This window comes from Podarcis raffonei, chromosome 7 (assembly GCF_027172205.1).
Source record: "Podarcis raffonei isolate rPodRaf1 chromosome 7, rPodRaf1.pri, whole genome shotgun sequence".
Classification (NCBI taxonomy): domain Eukaryota; kingdom Metazoa; phylum Chordata; class Lepidosauria; order Squamata; family Lacertidae; genus Podarcis; species Podarcis raffonei.
In genome coordinates this window covers 42,103,326-42,123,961 of record NC_070608.1, presented here as the reverse complement: position 1 = coordinate 42,123,961, position 20,636 = coordinate 42,103,326, and the positions used below count along the sequence as shown (strand labels likewise).

At 38.9% G+C, this 20,636-nt stretch overlaps 1 protein-coding gene across 3 annotated transcripts in view; it reads right to left on the bottom strand.

Annotated features, from left to right (window-relative positions):
- KLHL14 (kelch like family member 14) overlaps window positions 1-20,636 on the bottom strand; it is a 59,671-nt gene that overhangs the window by 10,149 nt on the left and 28,886 nt on the right. For all 3 annotated transcript variants that reach the window (XM_053396274.1, XM_053396273.1, XM_053396275.1), the window contains exons 4-5: window positions 7,706-7,795; window positions 3,046-3,124 (exon numbers count right to left, since the gene is read on the bottom strand). In XM_053396274.1, coding sequence (XP_053252249.1) covers window positions 3,046-3,124; window positions 7,706-7,795 — 169 coding nt within the window. The remainder of the gene's footprint in view (window positions 1-3,045; window positions 3,125-7,705; window positions 7,796-20,636) is intronic.

Sequence of the window (20,636 nt, the reverse complement as noted above, 5' to 3'; positions counted from 1 at the left end):
GGTCAAAGAGCTATTGCAATGGAGCCTTTCAGGATGAGTTTGCCAAATACTTTGCAGGAAAATTTGTTCCATTCATTCCAATTTACAAGCCACCGTTTGGCCAGGGCCATATTGTGCCTCTTTTATGCTACTCTATGTTTCTATGTGTTTCTTGATGTTTTGAAATTCTGGATGTTATATTGTGCTGTTTTTAACAACTGAAAGCTAAATTTATTACATTGTTACCTTCCTTGAAGGTCTCTTGGAATACAGAAGAGAAACAAATCTTCCAGGGCATGGAAAATCCTATCTGTGTAGGCGCATCCCCATGTGTGGGACTGCAGAGAACTCATAAAAGAAAATATAGCCTTTCAAATTGTTCCGTGCTGCTTTAGACAGCCATTTTCTCTGATGTTTCTTCGCTTCCGCCATGCTTCTTTTCCTGCTTTCATTTTCGGAACCATTTCTTTGGAGGTGGTATAGCTGTGGCTATTGGACTTTCTGAAAGTTCATGATGGGGAGGCAGGTTGCCACCCTCCATCAACTTCTCAGCAAAATGGCCCCCCAGGTGAGCGGAGCTGACCATCTGTTACTGCTGGGCTGGCTTTGTATGGAAACTTGCTCATGTGCTAAAGTGGGGTACAGCCAAGTCACAGTTTTTCACCCTCATCAGCATTGTACCAACTATGTCAATAGCTAGGACTTCAGTGCAAAGGCCAACTTACGTCACAAAGAGGGTGCAGTTGCACTTGAAGTGCAGTACTATAACCATTTTTTTAAAAAAATGGAAACAATCCAGCAAAAAATAAAATATTTAATTTGCATTAATTTCAATTGGAGGAAGTTAAATGCATACTTAACCCTCCTGATGAGATCAGTAGGACATAAATGGATCATGTCCCAGTTTTCTTAACTAACAAATACTGACTCTTCATTGCAGAGGTCCTTTTTGATTAGTATTCAGCACCCAGTGCAGTGCTGTGCAAAGGTACAGACTCTGCAATGCCCAACAGATGGTTGGCTGAATACTTATTGGGGAAGAAGTGAATCCATGTTCTCTCCCAACAGAGAATAATTCATGTGGATGGGCTCTCCAGACAGGGTCACAGAATTTTATTCCCTATCATGTTCTAGTGTTACTGAATTTTTCTCGAAGGAGTTTTTATTTGCTGTGCTTTAAGCTGCAGTGGGTCTTGGTTATATTTGTTTTAGTTTCGAACTTGATGTCTGCCTGTCTTATTATTACTGGTTTATTCATTTTTTATTTGCGATTATACCGCATTATCTTTACAATTACTGTTTTTATAGAAGCAATCTTGAGGGAGTTTTGACTTCTTAAGGCAGCATATAAATATTCTAAATAAAATAATACATATATTGTTAAATAAATTCTTAATAGCTTTGTTGTTGTCACTCATCCTGAGAACTTTGTTATAGAGCAGTCTATCAATACTATAAACAAACAAACTATTGCTTCACAGGAGGAGAAAAAAAAACATCCTAATTGCACACATTTTGTCATAAAAAGGAGAGCATAAAAGCTCTTTATTAAAGAATATGAATGACTAAAAACTGTCTTGAAAGGCACTTGACTTAATAAATTGGAAGTCTCCAAAGAAGTCACAAGGGACTAGTCAGTAAACAATTCACATATTTTAAAATGTCTAATCACATTTTCAGCAATACTGCCTTATCCTCAGAGGCTCGTACAACACTGAAATAATTGATCACTGTGAATTATGTAGGCTCAGCTAAGAGGGTGAAGGTTAATTATCTCACTTTAAGAGCCCGGCAAAGAAGGGTTTTGATAATTAGAACACCATTTTGAAACAGAATTTGGACTTCTAAATACTTCAAATGATATTTTAAATATCAGACAGGCTTATAAGAAAAAGCTAAAGCAGTCCATTTTTTTTTTAAAAAAAACCCCTCATGGTACAAGCTCTACAGACACTAAATCTGCCTTAAGTTAGAGGCAGTGAGGCTGTGACAAGTAGATTTGTTCAACTGGATAACAAGCTGAACATCTTCAATTTTTATGGATGTCCTAGCTAAAGTGTATCCCTAAAAGCTTTATATACTATGCATCTGTGTTGTATTAGGAGTTGGATAATGGCTTGCATAATAACTACATATTTATAACCGTTCCCCAACTTAAAATCTAGGGAGTCCCTAATCAAGAGGTTGAACAACATGGTGTAGAAGTGGATTATACATACCGGTACCCACTTTAATCTGGTTTAAGGCCCAGTTTAGAAGTGGAACTTTTACTCTTCCAGGCCCAAATTTTAGAATACGCTTTCCATTGCTGTCTGCTGGTGCTCCTCCTCATTCTCCTTTGCAGTTTTGCAAGGCATTTTATACATTTAGGTACTTGATTTCTGGTCCTTCACTGTTCCTTATTTTATATTTGGCTTCTTTTTAGTGTGATTACTGAACACCTCCATGCTTACCTGAGGTCTGAAGGTCGTCTTGTTTAATACCTTGACATTGTATTAAACAAGACGATAGGTTAATACATTACTTTAATAAGTATAATGGCTGGGGAGCAAATAATGCTTATGGTGGGTGGAGAAGGTTCAGGACAAAGGGAGAAAGGTACCACCTTTGGTACCTCTCATCTTCCCCAGTGTGCTTCTGCCAGCTTCTTCTACCACCTGATTATGTGGAGTGGGCAGGCAGAGGGACCCAGCAGGTGCTGCCATTACCAGCCTAAGTGACCAAAATGGCAAGGAGTGGTTGCTCTGCCAATGCACACTGAAATTCAACAAAAGCAAAGCAAAAATATAATAGAAAATAGTAATTGTGAAATAGTTCAGAGATTTGAAAGAAACACTGTTTCTACAATTCTATGAAAAGGATGTAGCAGTTCAGCTTCTACTTTAAAGTACCTTCTTGTCAGCAGAAAAATAATCTAGCACTCTTATATTTTATTTGCTAGTGCAAATCAATTTCAACATGTTCACCATTCGCTTTTTTCACCGCTAAGTTAAACCCCAACCATCTTCCTCTCTTAGGTAAAACAGCCACCCTGTCCCCAACCCCAAATATATAGCAAGCATTTACCTCTCTTGCATGGGTGGAAGTTGTATCCAGCTGTTAAATCTAGGATCATACCGGCTAACAAAGTTTGTACTGTGCTTTCCTGTAAAGAAATTAGTTTCACATTTAACTCTCTGTTTTCTGTCATTACAAATCACTGCAATAGTATATTCCTTGCACTTGTCAATCTTTACGGAGGTCTTCTCTCTAGAGCAAAGCACGTAAACACACAAAATCAACAGCCTCTAACTACAGTTCTTAATAGGTATCTATGGAAGTAGTAAAAAACAAAGTATTTTAGCTCTGTCTCATAAGGTTCTCTACAAGTCTCTCTTTAAGACAGAAACCCACTAGCATTTTTTTTTAAGTGTCATAAATCTTATGACAATAGGAAATTATTGTTCTGAGGGAGATGGGCTTCTAGTGGCATTTCATGAATATTTTGTAGCAATCTGTAGAACCATGGGTATATCTGACATTCTTTCTTGTCTCCCCAGTTTGCAGTGGGAAGAGGGTGATGTTGATTGCTGATAGGGAGGTGAACACATCTTTACTAAGTGCTCAGGCATCCTTACATTAGGGATTTGATGTTATAATCTTGAGATTTTCCCTTATAGGACAAAGAGGAAAATACATACTGCCTTTTATAATATTGCCTTTTAGAAGGATTTATATGTGCCATCTAAAAATAATGTATTTCTACTGTCCCTAAGTCACAAATAAAGCAAAACAAAGCACAGGCTAATTGTGGAAGTCTACATTATCCTGACTACTAACCTCTGGCACTGCATGCCTTCAAGATATTAAGATTGCAGTATATTTTACATACAGATTGACATCAAAGCAAGAAGACTGGAGCAAGGGAGTGCATGGCAATTTCTGTTTAACACCTGAGCCTTCAGCACGCAAGTATCTCAAAAAGCCCTCTTGTTTCTTGTATGTGTGACTAAAAAAATTGAATCACAGCTACATGACAACCCAATCATGTATCTCACAAGGAAATAAATGTGTAGTGGGTAGTGCACCAGGTAAATAATTTTAGTGTAAAGGAACCCCAAATGCTTACAACCTCTTTCCTTTATACACTGAATTTGCATTAATCAATAAAATACAGTTTTGTCTCTTTTGTGTTTTTTTAATTTCTAACAGACATTCTTACCCAGCAGGCCTTCAAGGTTTGATCTAAGAAAATGGTTCATAGTGAAATGAAAATTCCACACCTGTGAGGGTGAAAACAGTGTATTCTCCATCCAGCATAGGTAGATGCTATTTACGGGACTGAACATGCAAAGCTGACGAGTCCAAACAAGTGGAGAACTTAGTTACCAGACAATTTCAGACTATACATATAATGTGTCCCAAATCTCATCATTCTATGCTAAGGAAACCATAAAGTCTGTAAGGAGAGCAAATTATGCATTCTGGTCTTGTTATCGTATTTGAGTACTTAAGATAATATTTTAGTAATGTTAAGCAGCTCTCTTATATGAACGTCTAATTACACAACAATTCTAGGAGTGGAAGTTATCCCAGAGATTCTGTTCATCAGTAATCTATATTCAACGTTTTTCTGGAACAATGCCCCTCAATTCCCTGCATGTACAAAACCCCCCTTCCAACCGCCCACAATTATACTTCTCCCTCTTTCCTTCTTCACCTTCCATCTATGCCTTCCCCAGTCCCTTCTTTCAACACTTGCTGGTACTTACTTGTATCTTTCCTTGGTTACACCTGCTCTGATCTCTAAACCTTCCTTCCTCCTCTTAATCCCATGCTGGAAATTGTTCCTCACATTCCTCCTCCCCTTCCAACTTAGCACTGAATGGTGAACTACATGGGCTTTTTAAATGAACGGTAAATAAGCAGCACCACATTTAATAGGGAAATCAAGCAGGGCTCCTTTGAATAATAGGGAGCTTGGCTGTGCTAGATGGACCAGTGATCTCACTCTGGTGATGCCCTCTGTTTGGGGAGGCAGGGCTAAGCAGACTCCCACCCCGCTAATATGCTTCCCTGTTAGGTAAACTACCTTGCCGCTATTAAACTACCTTGCCACTATTAAAATGAGAAGATAGAAGGAAAAGAAGTGGGGCAAAGTAGCCCAGCAGTTAGGTGTTCCTGTGCAATGCTTCCCTTTGCAGGTCAGTGCTCCACATAGCTCTACTCTAGCCATCATGAAAAATCAGAGGGAACTCAAGTGTGAATTCTAAGGCTGGGGAGATACCCCATCCATGCCACTGGTTCTGCTAAGACTGCCATCTAATTTTTTTTTGGGGGGGTCAAGGGTATTTTAACGTGGGAGAAGGCTTGGGGAGTTGCAACAGAAGTCTTCAAGCTAGTTCTATAGATTACAGTTCTAGAAGTAATTATTTGCAACCTTTTGTGCAGTAGCATTTCAGGAATAAAGTAGAAAAGCTATTCTTCCAAAACATTGATTTAAATAATTTTTGTAAAAAACCTACTGGATACAGGCTCATGGAATGGACTAGTTTATCTCAGTTTTCAAGGAAAGGAACAGATGTAACGCTTCGATATAATTTGGTTTAGTGCAGATGCTGAAATGGGTCTTTCACAATAAAATATATGCAGTATATGTAATTTCAGCTGGATCTTCTGGCATTTTGAAGTGAAAATGTGTACCTGCAAGCTGTTTTATAGTTTGCCAGTCATAATTATCTCTGTTACACAGACTGCTACAACTGCAACTCTGTCCTCATGTGCAAGCTCTTCAACAATGTCTTGACAATATTTTAAATTTTGCAAGGCATACTGTTCTCTTTTGCTTTGTTCAGAAGTCTGTTAAATTGTTTAATTTCTCTCTGCAGAAAATTTATGAAGTAATCAAATAAGGAACACATACTACTAGATAATCTCTATGTGAATCCCTTGCACAAGATTAGAAATAAATGTGTAGTGGAACAATCAGGAGTTTTTTGATACTGCATACATAACATTTTACCTGGAAGGGACTGGCTTGGAACTGGAAGAAAAACACTGACTGTAAAACATTGCTTTACTGTAGTAAGAAATACACAGTGTTGAGAAGCCAGGGTCCTCCTTCCATCAGGCTGTGGTACAGGATGGAAGAAAAGGGATGCAGGACCATTTCATCAGCACAGCTGAGACCAGCACATTTGGCTCTTATTCTCTTTGAACTGTCTCCCTACCAGCTGGTCCTCAGAAGAGCTTGTAACTAAGAACTGCTACCTCAGTGTGCTTTTTCTTCCTCCCTCCTAATCTATTTTCCTTTTGTGTCATGCCTTTTAGACTGCAAGGCTGAGGGCAGGGTCTGATTTGTTTGTATTGATCTGTAAACCAGGATTTTTTTCAGCTCAAGAGCAGGGTAGAAAAAATCTAAATAAAATAATATAAAAGCATGAAATGCTGGTCAAAACTCCTAACAGCTGCCATGAAATGCCTTAGTCTGGAAAACACTGTCTACACATATAAAGAAGATGTGGTAGCTTGAATGACAAAGGTACCAAAGCCTCAAATCAGCACTTTGGCTGCCCATGGAGAGGAACTAGAACGTGTACCCAGAGTTCCTATTTCCTCACATGAAAGCATTCATTGCTCCTGTGGAATATTCTCCCACCCATATGTGGAGTTTCTCTGCTGCAGGTGAAGGGCTTGGTATGTCACAGAATGCTGTTGACAGCATCCTCAAGCTTTTTTGGGTTTTTGGGTAACACTCAGTTCCCAAGCCCATTTACCGTGTTAGCTTGAGAAAGAACATAGTTAGCTTTTGAAGCATAGGGCCTTCATTTCTGTGTTTCAAAATTTTCACTTTTCAGCTTGAAGTGGCCTCTAAACATAAAATTGGCCTTAAGTATAGTATACAAATGGCTTCAGCAAGACCTTAAAAATACCTGACTGTGTACATGAGGCTGTGTATTTCTTCTGCATGACATAGCTCTCTAGAACTGTGGCCTTAGAGTTTTAATGGAACTTTGCCAAAACAAAACTGCTTTAATCAGTTTTATTGATCTTGTTCAGATATCACACTAAAACCATAGTTTAACATAACAAGAACAAGCTGCAGCAAGATTCAACCTTGCATGCTCACACTTTGGCATGACCACAAGGAGGAGTTGTTTTTGCTTAACCACAGCTTATCATACTGTTTGAACCTAATGAACTGTGGTTAATACTAACAATAGTTTGTTTGAAACAAGCCAACTTCAAATCATGGATTATGAAGCTGCCTTATTGAAAACAAACCACTGTTAGCATTAACCACTTTCTGAACTCCGTGGGGACCCGCCAGAGGAGGTATGAATATGTTAGTCTAGGTTTGTGGCTCACTCTCATAATGTTCAACTATGGTTTAACATAATATCCGAATGTGCCATTGTGAGCTGTTTGGCAGTCCACTTCATCCAGAGGTTCTATTGCTGCAAGTGAATTTAGGGTCACAGCCTAATGGGCTGATTCGCATACTACATTTTTTGCAGATACAGAATATTATTGTGTTCGCATACATAAAAAGAGATATGAAACTGCAATTCACAAATCCCTTTAAACAGCATCTCACCGGAAGGGCAGCTGACTGTGGGTATATAAGATCTATGGCTGCAGTCATATGACCGAAGACAAATAACTTGAGGTACATCTGCAAATGGATATTTTGTACTTCTGTACTATTCACATATTCTTATAGTTCCATTAGTTATTATGTACATACCATTAGGATTCCACTGGTCTTCTCCTCCCAATACGAACAAGAAATTTTCTACTTCCACAACACAATGGTGGGCACTATTATACGGCATAACTGTGAACAAAACAGGTATTCTTTATCAAGCTCCATTTCATACAATGGCTGCTTTGAGACATTTACTTCAGGAAAGCTCCAAACCATAAATGCAGACATAATATAAGTATGCTTCAGTTCTAGTACATATGTCAAGTAAACTAAAAGTTGCTGGTATCCCATCTTTATGATATCCCTTTTGGAGAAACTGGAAAAATAGCCAGAGTAAATCACCACCAATTTCTTTCCCTTGTATCTGCTTGCTGTCATGTTTTGGTGCTCCAGGCGCACTGTCCTGACCTGGGCTATGATGTGCTGATGTCTTCAGCATCAACACTTGTAGCTGAATCCCAGCAAACACAGGTATATGTGGGATCTTAAGACTACACAGCCCAGGGTCTGTTTTAACAGCTGCTAGTGTGATTTATGATACACAGAAGCTGTCATAACAGCTCCTCCAGGCTTGCAGTTCCTGAGGGGGCGCCGAATGCGACTTCACAAGCCTGTCACAGTTGTGTCGTCAGCTATTGCACAACCTGTGGGCTGAGTAGTCTTCAAGACCCCAGGTATGCTGTAGTTGAAGGGGCGAATAATATACTTTGTAGCAGGTTTGCAACTTTTTAAGAAATGAAAGAGACATGGCTAAACCTGCAATTGTCAGCTGTGTCCTGCAAGTACCATGTAAATAGCAAGAAGATTAAATAAAAGCAACACTGCAAAAAAACAAAGAAAACACCTTCCACAAGCTTAGTTATGTTGGCAACATTTCCATAAGAAGAGTCAAAGTATTCAGCAGCTTTCTCTTACACAGCAATGAGCAAGCTGCATTTCCATACAGTTTTAAGTTTTTAAATTAAGGTCCTGCTGATTTAATGCCTTCTCCAAATGTATACGCTTAATTTCCTGTACAATGTCATTAGCAGCACAATCAGACATTTTCCATCCATCTAATCAGGGAGCCCTTTGTTGAAAGATCAAAACTGTTTTACCATAGTTGCAACATCCTTTTTTTTTTTTGGATGGGATTATTTTGAGGGGATGGGAGGGGAGAGGCACGCAGGAAATCTTTTTTTCCTGTTTCATTCCCCTCCCCTTCCCAAGGCTAGAGCTGCAAAACAAAAATATGCAATTTTAATGCCATAATATGTATTGCTCTGTGGAATGCAACACTATCAAAAATTGTATGTTGAAATGCATACTTACACAGGTTTAGCTATCATACTACATGCAGTAGTTCTGGCCCGGTGTCACCAGTAGGAAAAATAATGTCCTTGTTCAGCTCATCATATGGGCACCTTAAATCTAGGTGAGGACAAATGGGGAGGTGATGTGCATGTACAGGCAGGGAACTTATTGCTTGAAACGGATCAACAGAGCACTTAGGAAACCAGTGCAGTGGGAAATCAATATGACTCAGGGCCAGCTTTTACTTTGTGCTCTTTTGCCAGTGCCAAAAAAAGAGGCAGCCTATCTCACACTTGGATTATTTTGGGTGATATATCTCTCATTTCATTTGTTTTATTATCTTTTATTTTTCTCAATGCACTCAAAGCTGTATAGCATATGCAAATAACAATAAGAAATATGTGCAGCTTTCTTGTTGAAGACACATTTTCTTAAAGATCAAGTAGTCTCGTTTAAGCTTCTTACTGATTTTTATTTTATTTTATTTATTTTGCCTATGCAATGGTGAATAAGCAAGGTGCAAATTTAGCTTCCAGTAAAGGTCAAACATCATTTTCATAGTCTGTGGTTGTACAGCTGCCTAAGCAAAAGCAATTGTTAGGCAGCTAGGCTAGTGAAAATGCATTAATTAATGTTACTTATTGCTGGTAGATCTTATACAGCCATTAAGCAGCCAGACATAGACACTGTTAATTTTCAAATTACTTACACAGTTGTTCCACGTAAGTCAATGAGATATTTTGGAAGATGAAGCTTAAGAACTATAGCTTTGGAAAATGTATTGATAGGTAGAATGGCTTAATGTCATGTGTAGATTTATATTCGTATTAGTTCACAGCACTCAGTATGTTAATTTATAACTCAGGGGCAAGTCTGAGATTTGAGCCCACAAGTAAGCTTTCTTCTGCAAGTTAAATGTAATGCCATCATTCCATGCATTACTAAAACCCTCTCCCTTAAAGAGGAGGCCTGAGCAACTTGTGAGCAGTCCACTAGAAACAAGGCCACGATACACAGGTGGTGATCTGTGCTTGTTTTCCACCTCACAAGTTGTGGAATCCTTCTTCAGATCACATGAAATCATGAAAAGCAAGTTCTGCCTCTTTTTTAACTCATGACAAAATACTCACTCAAAATAGATCTGGAGACCCTTCATATTTACTCCAAAGATACTAAGAGCGGATCTGAGGCTCCTTTCCTGTTACATTGCAGCACCTTTCAATTGCATACCCAGAAGCATGGGGGAACCACTTCATAGTACAGCGATACCAAATTGTAGAAGTTGGGCAGGGTGGTGATGTGAATAATTGTTTGCTTCCCCACAGGTTGCCAGTTCCATGTGAAATATTCACGTGATCACCCCCGCCCATGTTCTTATGTTATTTTATTTATACTGCTCTTCAAATAAGCACTTCCTGGTTGGATTAAGGCAGGTCGCATGCGCACCCCATGCAGAATGCATCTGAATCATGTAGAAATGATTTCCTTGCCATTGGGCATGCTTCTTAGCATGTAATGTACTAAGGCAGCAAAACTTCTTTAAACATGATTTTCAGAGCTAAGTGGCAACAAATATGGCCAATAGTACTCTGTTTGTTTGATGCCATGTGTAAAAATGGTAGAATATCTGACTTGTAAAATTACCGGTATTATGATCACTCCAATAACACAAATGAAAGTTGCAATGGAATAAGCAGAAATAAAAGTTCTAAAATGTCACTCAGGTTAAAAAAACAACAACACTCTGGTTCCAAAATGTAACTTATAAAAGAGCATGTTACAATTCAGAGAACTACATTACTGGCTCTGTTGGGAGTATGTATTTTTCAGACAGAAGCTGCCACCATCCCCCAAAATTTAAAGGTTCCACTAGGCACATGTGAGCCCTTGGGCACACCTACAATAACTTTCTGTAAGATATGACACATTTCTGCATTCTGAAAGAAGCAACCACACTTTTTACATTGCCCCTCATCCCCCCTGCCCCAGGATGCCTTTTAGACCAACTTATTACATTCACTAAGAATTCATGGGTGTAAATAATGCAAAGCATGGGCCAATGTGTAGTCCACTGATGCAGACAGCTGCTCTTATTAATTGCACACTGTCCTCTGCTTTGCTGATTTATTTTAATATGAGTCTCAGATTCCCTCATCTTTACATTTCATTTCATCTCAGGTGAGTACCTCTCTTCCCCTCCAAAAAAGGTATTGGAAAAGAAGTTTGTACGCCACGCTCAAACACAGCCCAGTGTGAGTTTTTAGCGTGTCAGTCAGTGAGTTAGAGGGAAAGGGTAAAGAGAAGCTAATCAGGATGAAATGAGATTAAAGGCTGTCTAATTTTACAGCAACTGTGATCCATCAGCCACTGTGAAAGTGACAGTGGAAATGAATGATGGAGACAGACAGGTGGGGTTGTACATTTCACTGATTTATCCTCAAATGCACTGGGCCTTATTTTATTGAGTGAACATGACCGCATTTATCATGACTGTCATCTAAACCCACTTCCCTCCATTTAAAAAGGTCACTTTACTAGAAGGAAGTAGGATAGAGGCACTTTCAAAAGAGGTTTAAAAATCTAATAACATGTGTTTATAAAGCTCTCTGCAAGAACTCTCAGCTTTATTAAACAAACTAGTGGAGTTAAATGAAAGGAGAAAACACCAATAAATAAGAGGAAAAAATTGACATCTGAAAAACATGTGCAAGACCCAAGGTCCTAGAAATAAACTGCACCTATATAGACATATCGGAGAGGACATGCACAAACCAACAGCTTCTCTTCTGGCCTACCTTCTCCCCCAGATATTAAGGTCCCAAGATGATGAGAAAGCAGAGTTGTAGTACAGATCACTTCTTTAAAATTTCAAAAGAAATCTGGTCCACTTAATTTGTGGAGCAGAACCCTATTCTCAGTGGGCGCGGGGGGGGCGCGGGGAGTTCGTTTCCTTCAGTATGTGTGTTTCTGCATTCTAGTATGTAGATTGTTTGGATTGAACTTGTACAAGTATTTGGTTGTGCATCATCAGCAACCAGTTTGGGAAAGGATTTATTTTGCCAAAATCAGGCAAGGCAAAAGCAAAGAGAGACTTCCCCCCTTCCTGACAGAGAATGAGTGATATCTTCTCTCTCACTGTGCACACCCATTCACTTCCAGTTCTGCCCTTCACCACATCTGTCCCCACACTTTACTATGCTTGCACAATATTTGAATTCCTTTTCTTCGTCTGATGCTGTGTCTTGTAAGATTGTGTCATTGGTCTTAACTAGCGTGTTTCCACCAACCAGAAAACACGCAGGTCCCAGAAAACATCTTGAAAACACAACAGGTTCCATAGGCCTGAATGGCAGGTATATATTTCTAAACAAACAGTGGGCACAAGCCAGGACTCCAGTTTCTCAAATGTTTATGGGTGCCCATCTTTCCTTCACATCATACATACCTCAGCAAACCGAAACCACACATAAAGTTTGAGGCAGATCTAAGTCAGCAATGTATCACCAGGAGGGGCTGTGCAGGCACTAAAAAAGCCTTCCACTGTTTTAAAATAATTCTATAACCCCTTCCTCAAATCTGCTCATAATTATTCAAAAATTAGCACTTGCCAATAAATTTCAGCATAACAGCTGTCTGGGAGATGTTCACTTTGAATGCAAACGTATTCATTATTTGTAATGAATTACTAACTACCCAAAACACAGTAGATTTCTGGTCACAAATATCTGGGTTGGAGAGAAGTGCTTCAGATGGAAGAGCACCAAATGAAGATAAGTGGACAATGAATACTTTTGTGTTACTGGATGAACTGAAAATCTACTTTGATTTTTAAAATGCTTGTGAGGTCTACTTTGCCAGAGATACAGTCACAGAGACAGAAATCACTTGGAGCAATTCAACAGTAATGTTACACATAGGTGTTAAGTTCTAATGGAGACAGACATACTGTACAGGGTTATTTAAAAACTGTATCAACCAATCCAATACCTATCTACTATAAATTTTTAATGTTGTTGTTTTTTACTTTGTAAGTCTCCTTTAGACAATTTTGTGAAAAAGTGACAAATTAATATAAAGAAATAAATACTTGTAAGTCAGGTTTCCTGTGTTCAATGGGACTTACTACCAGGTATGTGGGTATAAGATTGCAACTTCAGTCTGTCAAGTTAGCAATGATGACAGCAGTATCTGTCTCTTTTTAAAAACCAGTCACATACTCATCCTTTACAATTCTAGATGGAGTCACTAGATGGTGTTCATAGCTGCCTGCCCTTCTGTGCCCCACCTCAAGATGCTTTGAATTATTATATTAATCAGAATTTGCAGCCAACCACAAACAAAGAAGTGAAATGTAACATGAATAGCATAGCTAGTTTTCTCTCCAGCAGTTAACTTCTGTTTGTGTATCCAGTTCAAAGGAAAGAAATCAAATGTTGTGTACAGAAAACAAATGCATTTGGTGCCAATCCTGACAAGTGCTGAGTTCCTACAACTCTCACTGATTGTGACAGATTTGGCACAAAATGTGCCTTGCGTTTCCTTGTCTCAGTTCCCCAAATCCAAACCGAATGAGAAGCAGTCCATGATTCCATTGGCAGTCCAAAATACAGTTTCCTACTCCATACTTCAGTCCTGGTAAAATAATTGCTTCAGTTTATTGTTTCATGGCTGCTTTGTGGCTGTGTCTCTGTAGTTCCACTATGGGTTGGCCACATTTTTTTTCTGTAAAGTTTGAAAGCTGTTTTCTCATAGTTGTGCTCCATGCTACAGAGGCTCAACTAGCCTCAACCAGAAGTCAGGCATTTAGTGTTACTGTGGGACACTCTTCCAGCAGAGATCCATCAAGTTTTCCTCACTTTTTGACTTTCAAGCATCTCTTGAATACTTTATGCCAACAAGCCTATGCAGTTATTTAAAATCTCTTTGAGGAGCCAATCTTCCCTCCATTGTCATTCTGGCCTCCAGCTCTCCCCAAGGCAGCTGCTGGAGCCTCCCACTCCCTGTTGCAGACCTTCTTAGCTCTCATGTCAAATGATTTGTGTTTCCAGGTAGGTATATATTCTTCATCAGTTTCCATACTCTGCTTCTTGCTCTCTCTATGCTTCCTTCTGTCTTCAGGGCCACTTTTTAGACCCTTGCCAATCCTCTTCAGCCTACCAAAACTTGTCCAAACAGAGCTAAACCTAGTCTTATACTTTCTTTGGTCATGATCTTCAAGCCAATCAATTTATTTCTGATGGAATTACAAAGCCCATTTGCCTATAAATAAGGACAAAGAGATTTGAATGCAATATCCACTAACTGACCAATCATAAACCAATCAGTTCTGAATGCCACTGCTGTTAGCATAAAAGGTGAAATGCAGCCAGCAATAGGAAGCAGCTGTGACAGTTTAAATGTCAATTGACTAACAGACCTTGTATAACTTTGTATATTCTCTCTGCTTCTAGCCAGCAGTTAGAGACAATACTTCCTGACAGTTAGCCATTTACAACCCAATAAGTGTTTAAATTGTTAAAACATGTTTAGTTTACCGCACAACAACATAGGTTCTCCACACTGTAGGAGCTTCTGCCACCATAGTGCTTTTGAAAGCAACTGTTCATGAGATAAAAGCAGGTGATACAGTATTTGGATTCAACAGGATGTGATACAGGATTGCTGAATGGTAGCCTAAGTACAGCTCTAATAGCCTGTGTAGATTTGGAGGCTGGTGGAATGCTAAATCAATAGACTTGGTCTTTGGTCTGGCAAAACATTCAGAATTTGCTAACACTGGGTATCTGTCTCTAGTTGTTGTTGTTTAGTCATTTAGTCATAACCGACTCTTCATGACTCCATGGACCAGAGCACGTCAGGCACTCCTGTCTTCCATTGCCCCCCGCAGCTTGGTCAAACACACATTCGTAGCTTCGAGAACACTGTCCAACCATATCATCCTCTGTCATTCCCTTCTCCTTGTGCCCTCAATCTTTCCCAACATCAGGGTCTTTTCCAGGGAGTCTTCTCTTCTCATGAGGTGGCCAAAGTATTGGAGCCTCAGCTTCAGGATCTGTCCTTCCAGTGAGCACTCTCTGATTACCAGATGCTGAATGGAAATCTACCAAAAACTGAATATGTATTACTTTATTGATTGACTCCTCACTTTCATGGATTAGAGTTCCCCCAGATTACATGGATGTGTGGCAGCAATCAATTACATGTGGAGGATGTCCTCAGCACAGCAATGTACTTTAAGTTCATCGGTCCTTCTTTGGTAATTTTCTTCGTTGCTCCAGATGCATCTGATATTGGAAACAAGAGAAAACTTATGTGCCCGTAGACTTGATACCTTAATACCTGGAGGATAATATCTGACATCAGAGCTTCTGAGAATTCCATCGTCAGAATTCTGTAACTGCCATCTTGGCTATAGCAATGATTTTGATTCACACCAGAGCAGTAGAAGAAGGCAGAAATGGAAACATCTTGCTATAAAAGAGTCATCTGTTTTATTAAGTAAATTTATTTATTTACTGAACAAGATTCATATATTTTTTATTGCAAAAACCTCAAAGAAGTTTATATATACTGGTAACTATAAATAAATAAATAGGTGAAAATACTAATAAATATCAAACACAAATATAAAATAATCCTGTGCACGCTATCTGTGACTTTTTCTTGCAAATAGTTCCCTATCCCCCTAGAAGTGTTATATAATAATTTGAGCAATTATCACCAATTTTGTGCCTATTTAACTTAGATTTAAACTCTGATTCTCACTGATTGTAATGATTGCATTTCATTACCATTCAGCTCCCACGACATGGGTTTGGGTCCTTGAAAACGTATGTTATAATACATTTATGACATAAATTTAAGGTGCCACAAGGCACATTGAATGTTTTTACTGCAAGAGATTGGCATGCTATCCCTCTGGATTTTTTTTTAAAGTGAGATAGTGACGACTTACAAAAATGCTACCCCATACATAATGTATTTCCAATCTTGCATCCTGTGCAGTTTGCTTCTCAAAAGACTATGGTTCCCAAGTTTATTTATGGCAGGAATTCCTACCTTTAACAGCAGTATGACAAGCAGAAATTCAACAGGTGACAATTTCCGCTTCATTGCACTTCCATGCTCAGAAATGTTTCTCTGGTACAATTTTTCCCTGTCATGCAGCTATTAAAGACTCAAGAGCCCTGCCAGAAAAAGATAGCAATCCCAGGTGGCTGCTATGGTATTTACATTATGCTGGAAATTCCTCAACAGGAAACAGCAAAATATAGTTGTTATACTACTACTAACTACTCCTCCGGATATACTCCTCTATATGCCGATTTTTCTCACTTAGCTTTATCAGCCCATTTGCAGCTAGGATATCACCTAGTTTTGACCCTGTCTTGCTTGCATCAATCCTTTCAGCAGTTTAACTTGCCTTCCCAGCACTGAATCACTGACTCATTTTCTTACATTATACTGTACAGTACTAGATTTCTTCACTGGCTTTGACTCACTCTTGGTCTTTTCTCCACAATGATCCTGGCCACAATCTTTAAAGGTAAAACTAGACAGCAGCAGATAAGTGTTTCATTCGTTTGGTCTGTATGAAGCCTTATTCTACATTATTCCCTTTACATGTTCACTGAGCACATGAGAGTTGAGTGAGATCATGTCAGTAAGCCAGGATTCCTTTTATGTAGAGGAGTCCCTACAGAGATTTCAGATAAGGAAGAAACAACTGTAATTACCAAGACATGTTAAATCTCTGTATCACTCTATTCTGTACCACCCTTGGTATTCCACACCTGGAATACTAAAATGTTGAATCTATCCACAGAAAATGGGCAGTTTTCTGATTTCATGAAGAGCAAATTTTAAAGAATATCTTGAACTTTAGAGTTTTTGAGGTGTAAAGGTGACTTTTATTTGCATGTGCTAGAAAGCATGCAGAGATTCGCTTAAGGAACACAGGAAGCTGGGGAAATCAGAAAGAAATGAAGCTACAAGATGACCAAAGGCTGAGCATTATGAAGTAAGTGCTAAATAGGTGCACTATAACAGGGTACACAGAAGATATTGAACAAGTGAAACAGCCCATAACAAAAACTGTGTTAGTTTGTGTTTGGAGTATCTTCATCTGCTCTTGGATATATCCAGGGAATAACTGAGGGTAGAAGAGTGCTGCTGACATCATGTCTTACCTATCTAGCAACGATGTGACTCCCAAGTCTCTGCTACCATCTTGCAATGCTCTCCAAGAAGGACACCTGGTTCCACTTCCCCATTCAGTCCCTGCCAATGAATTTGCTTATAAATAAGCACACTAGCCTGCAATTTGACCTAGCAGCATAGGCCATTCCAATACTCTAGTAATTGCTTTGTTGTGTGTACTGCAAATGAACAGAGTTTTCCAAACAAGGAAAGACACTTTGCCTCTTCCTTTCCTGAAAAAAGCAATGAGAGGAAATGGTCACAAAAAATTAACACAGCGCATATATCTTGGGAATTTTTGTTTGTGCAAGAAAATCAGAACATGAGGAAACCCCAATTCAAGATATTAAAACGTGTTCAGCTAAATAACAGAGGTATAAAAGCAGCATCCAATAATATTATCATCTAACAAAACGCATTTAGGGAAAGCTCTGATTGTTATTGAAAGATATTTCAAATGGGAAACATAAAATTTCAGTCACAAATGCCACTGACGTGACAATCTGGATTTCCATTCTTCCTTAGAACTTTTCTCTCTCATTCTTAGATATGGAGCCATGCATCATTAATAGGCATGCAGCCATACATCATGCTTGCCACAGGCATTGTATAACTAAACTCTACCATAACACACACGCTCTTGCTGCCCGCTTTTCTTTCAGAAACACCTCCTGCCATTTTTATGTGAAATGTAAGCCCATGAGTTTTTGAAAATTGGCTTGATTTTCTAATCAATCTTACATTTGAACTTTTATTATAATTTGATCCCTTCATCTAATTTTAGCTATATTTGTCTTTTGGCTTTCTGGTTTGCTGAACCAGGTTAAAAGGAACGCAAGGCAGACTTGGCGTCCTCAATAAAGGATGGTGGGAAAGAATGGGGGCTAATCAGGCTCTATGCTTCTGTCTCTTTTTTGTATTTTTATTTATTTTATCGATATTTTATTCCAGGGAAAGGCCATAGCTCAGCGGTAGGGCACATATTTCCCACCCAAAAGCTCATAGGTTTGATGCCTGACATGTCTAGGTAAGGCTGGGAATATCCGCTGTCTAGGTAGGGACACGGGTGGCGCTGTGGGTTAAACCACAGAGCCCAGGACTTGCAGATCAAAAGGTTGGCATTTCGAATCCCCGCAACGGGGTGAGCTCCCTTTGTTCGGTCCCTGCTCCTGCCAACCTAGCAGTTCAAAAGCATGTCAAAGTGCAAGTAGATAAATAGCAGGAAGGTAAACGGTGTTTCCGTGCGCTGCTCTTGTTGTGCCAGAAGCGGCTTAGTCATACTAGCCACATGACCCGGAAGCTGTACGCCGGCTCCCTCGGCCAATAAAGCGAGATGAGCACCGCAACCCCTGAGTCGGCACGACTGGACCTAATGGTCAGGGGTACCTTTACCTTTACTAGGTAAGGCTGGGAATATCCACTGTCTAGGTAAGGCTGGGAATATCCACTGGAGAGCTGCTGTCAGCCAGTGTAGACAAAACTGAGTTAGATGGACATTATGTCCATTTAGGTCAGTGCCTGAAACTTCAAAAGAAGCTGTCCTGGAAGTTTTGTTAAATATGATTAGAAGGGACCAAATGGTAAAAGGTATACAAGTAGGAGCCAAACAGTACAAATTGAAAGCATTTGCAGATGATTTGGTATTGACTTTACAGGAGCCAGAATCAAGTACTAAAAGAGTATTAGAACTGATTCAAGAATTCGGTCAGGTAGCAGGTTTTAAGTTGAATAAGATGAAAACAAAAGTTTTGGAGAAAAATCTAACTGAGATTGAGAGAGATAAGTTTCAGAAGGAGACAGGATTGACACTGGTTAAGAAAGTGAAATATTTAGGGGTAAACATGACTGCTAAGAATGTGAATTTATTTAAGGATAATTATGAAAAATGTTGGACTGAAGTGAAAAAGGATTTAGAAATATGGTCAAATTTGAAGTTATCGCTTTTAGGCCGAATTGCTGTGATAAAAATGAATGTATTGCCAAGAATGTTGTTTCTGTTTCAAACATTGCAAATTGTGGATGAAATGGATTGTTTTAAGAAGTGGCAGAGAGATATCTCTAGATTTGTCTGGCAGGGCAAGAAGCCTCGTATAAAATTTAAGATATTAACAGATGCAAAAGAAAGAGGTGGATTTGCCCTGCCAGACTTAAAATTTTATTACGAATCAGCCGCTTTTTGCTGCCTGAAAGAATGGCTGCTTCTTGAAAACACTGATGTGTTGGATTTGGAAGGTTTCAATAATGTATTTGGTTGGCATGCATATTTGTGGTATGATAAGGTCAAAGCACATAAAGTGTTTAAAAGCCATATTGTCAGAAAAGCACTGTTTAATGTTTGGTTAAGATACAAGGATCTGCTTGAAAATAAAACCCCAAGGTGGCTGTCACCATTCGGCTAAATGGCCAAAATATTGGGAAATTTTGGAACAAGAGGGAGACAGACTAAAATTGCAGAGTTTTGAAAAATTAAAAAATAGAGTGCGAGATTGGCTCCATTATTATCAAATAATGGAGGCATATAATTTGGACAAAAAAAATTGGCTTCCAGGTGGAAAAATCAAAATTGGAAACAGAACTGTTAGATCCCAAAACTAAGAACTTGTCAAGAATGTATAACTTGCTGTTGAAATGGAATACTCAAGATGAAACGGTGAAATCTGCTATGATTAAATGGGCACAAGATGTTGGACATAATATTATGATGGCTGACTGGGAACAGTTATGGACCACTGGTATGAAATTTACAGCATGTAATGCCTTAAAAGAGAATTTAATGAAAATGATCTATAGGTGGTACATAACACCAGTGAAGCTTGCAAAAATTTACCATTTGCCTGATAATAAATGCTGGAAATGTAAGGAGACAGAAGGTACTTTCTTTCACCTTTGGTGGACGTGCCCAAAGATTAAGGCATTCTGGGAGATGATCTATAATGAAATGAAGAAGGTATTTAAATATACCTTCCTGAAGAAACCAGAGGCCTTTCTCCTGGGCATGGTTGGCCAATTGGTGTCAAAGAAAGACAGAGCGTTTTTTATGTATGCCACAACAGCAGCAAGAATACTTATTGCAAAGTACTGGAAGACGCAAGACCTACCCACCAGGGAAGAATGGCAGATGAAACTGATGGACTATATGGAAATGGCGGAAATGACTGGCAAAATCAGAGACCAGGGAGAAGAGTCGATGGAAGAAGACTGGAAAAAATTTAAAGTATACTTAAAAAAATACTGTAAAATTAATGAATGCTAGAAAGATGTTGGAATGGATTTACATGGTCTTAGCAGAAAGGTTATAAAGAATTAAGTAAAAATGGACTGTTAATGGGTTAAAGTGTAAAATTCAATGTTAAATTGTGTTAAGATAAATTAAGGAACAAAATTTGAGAAAGAGGGAAAGGACTTGCTGGAACAATTATGAAATAGAATACAAAAAGGGAGGCGTGAGGAAGTCAAGGAAATAAGTAAATGAAAGATA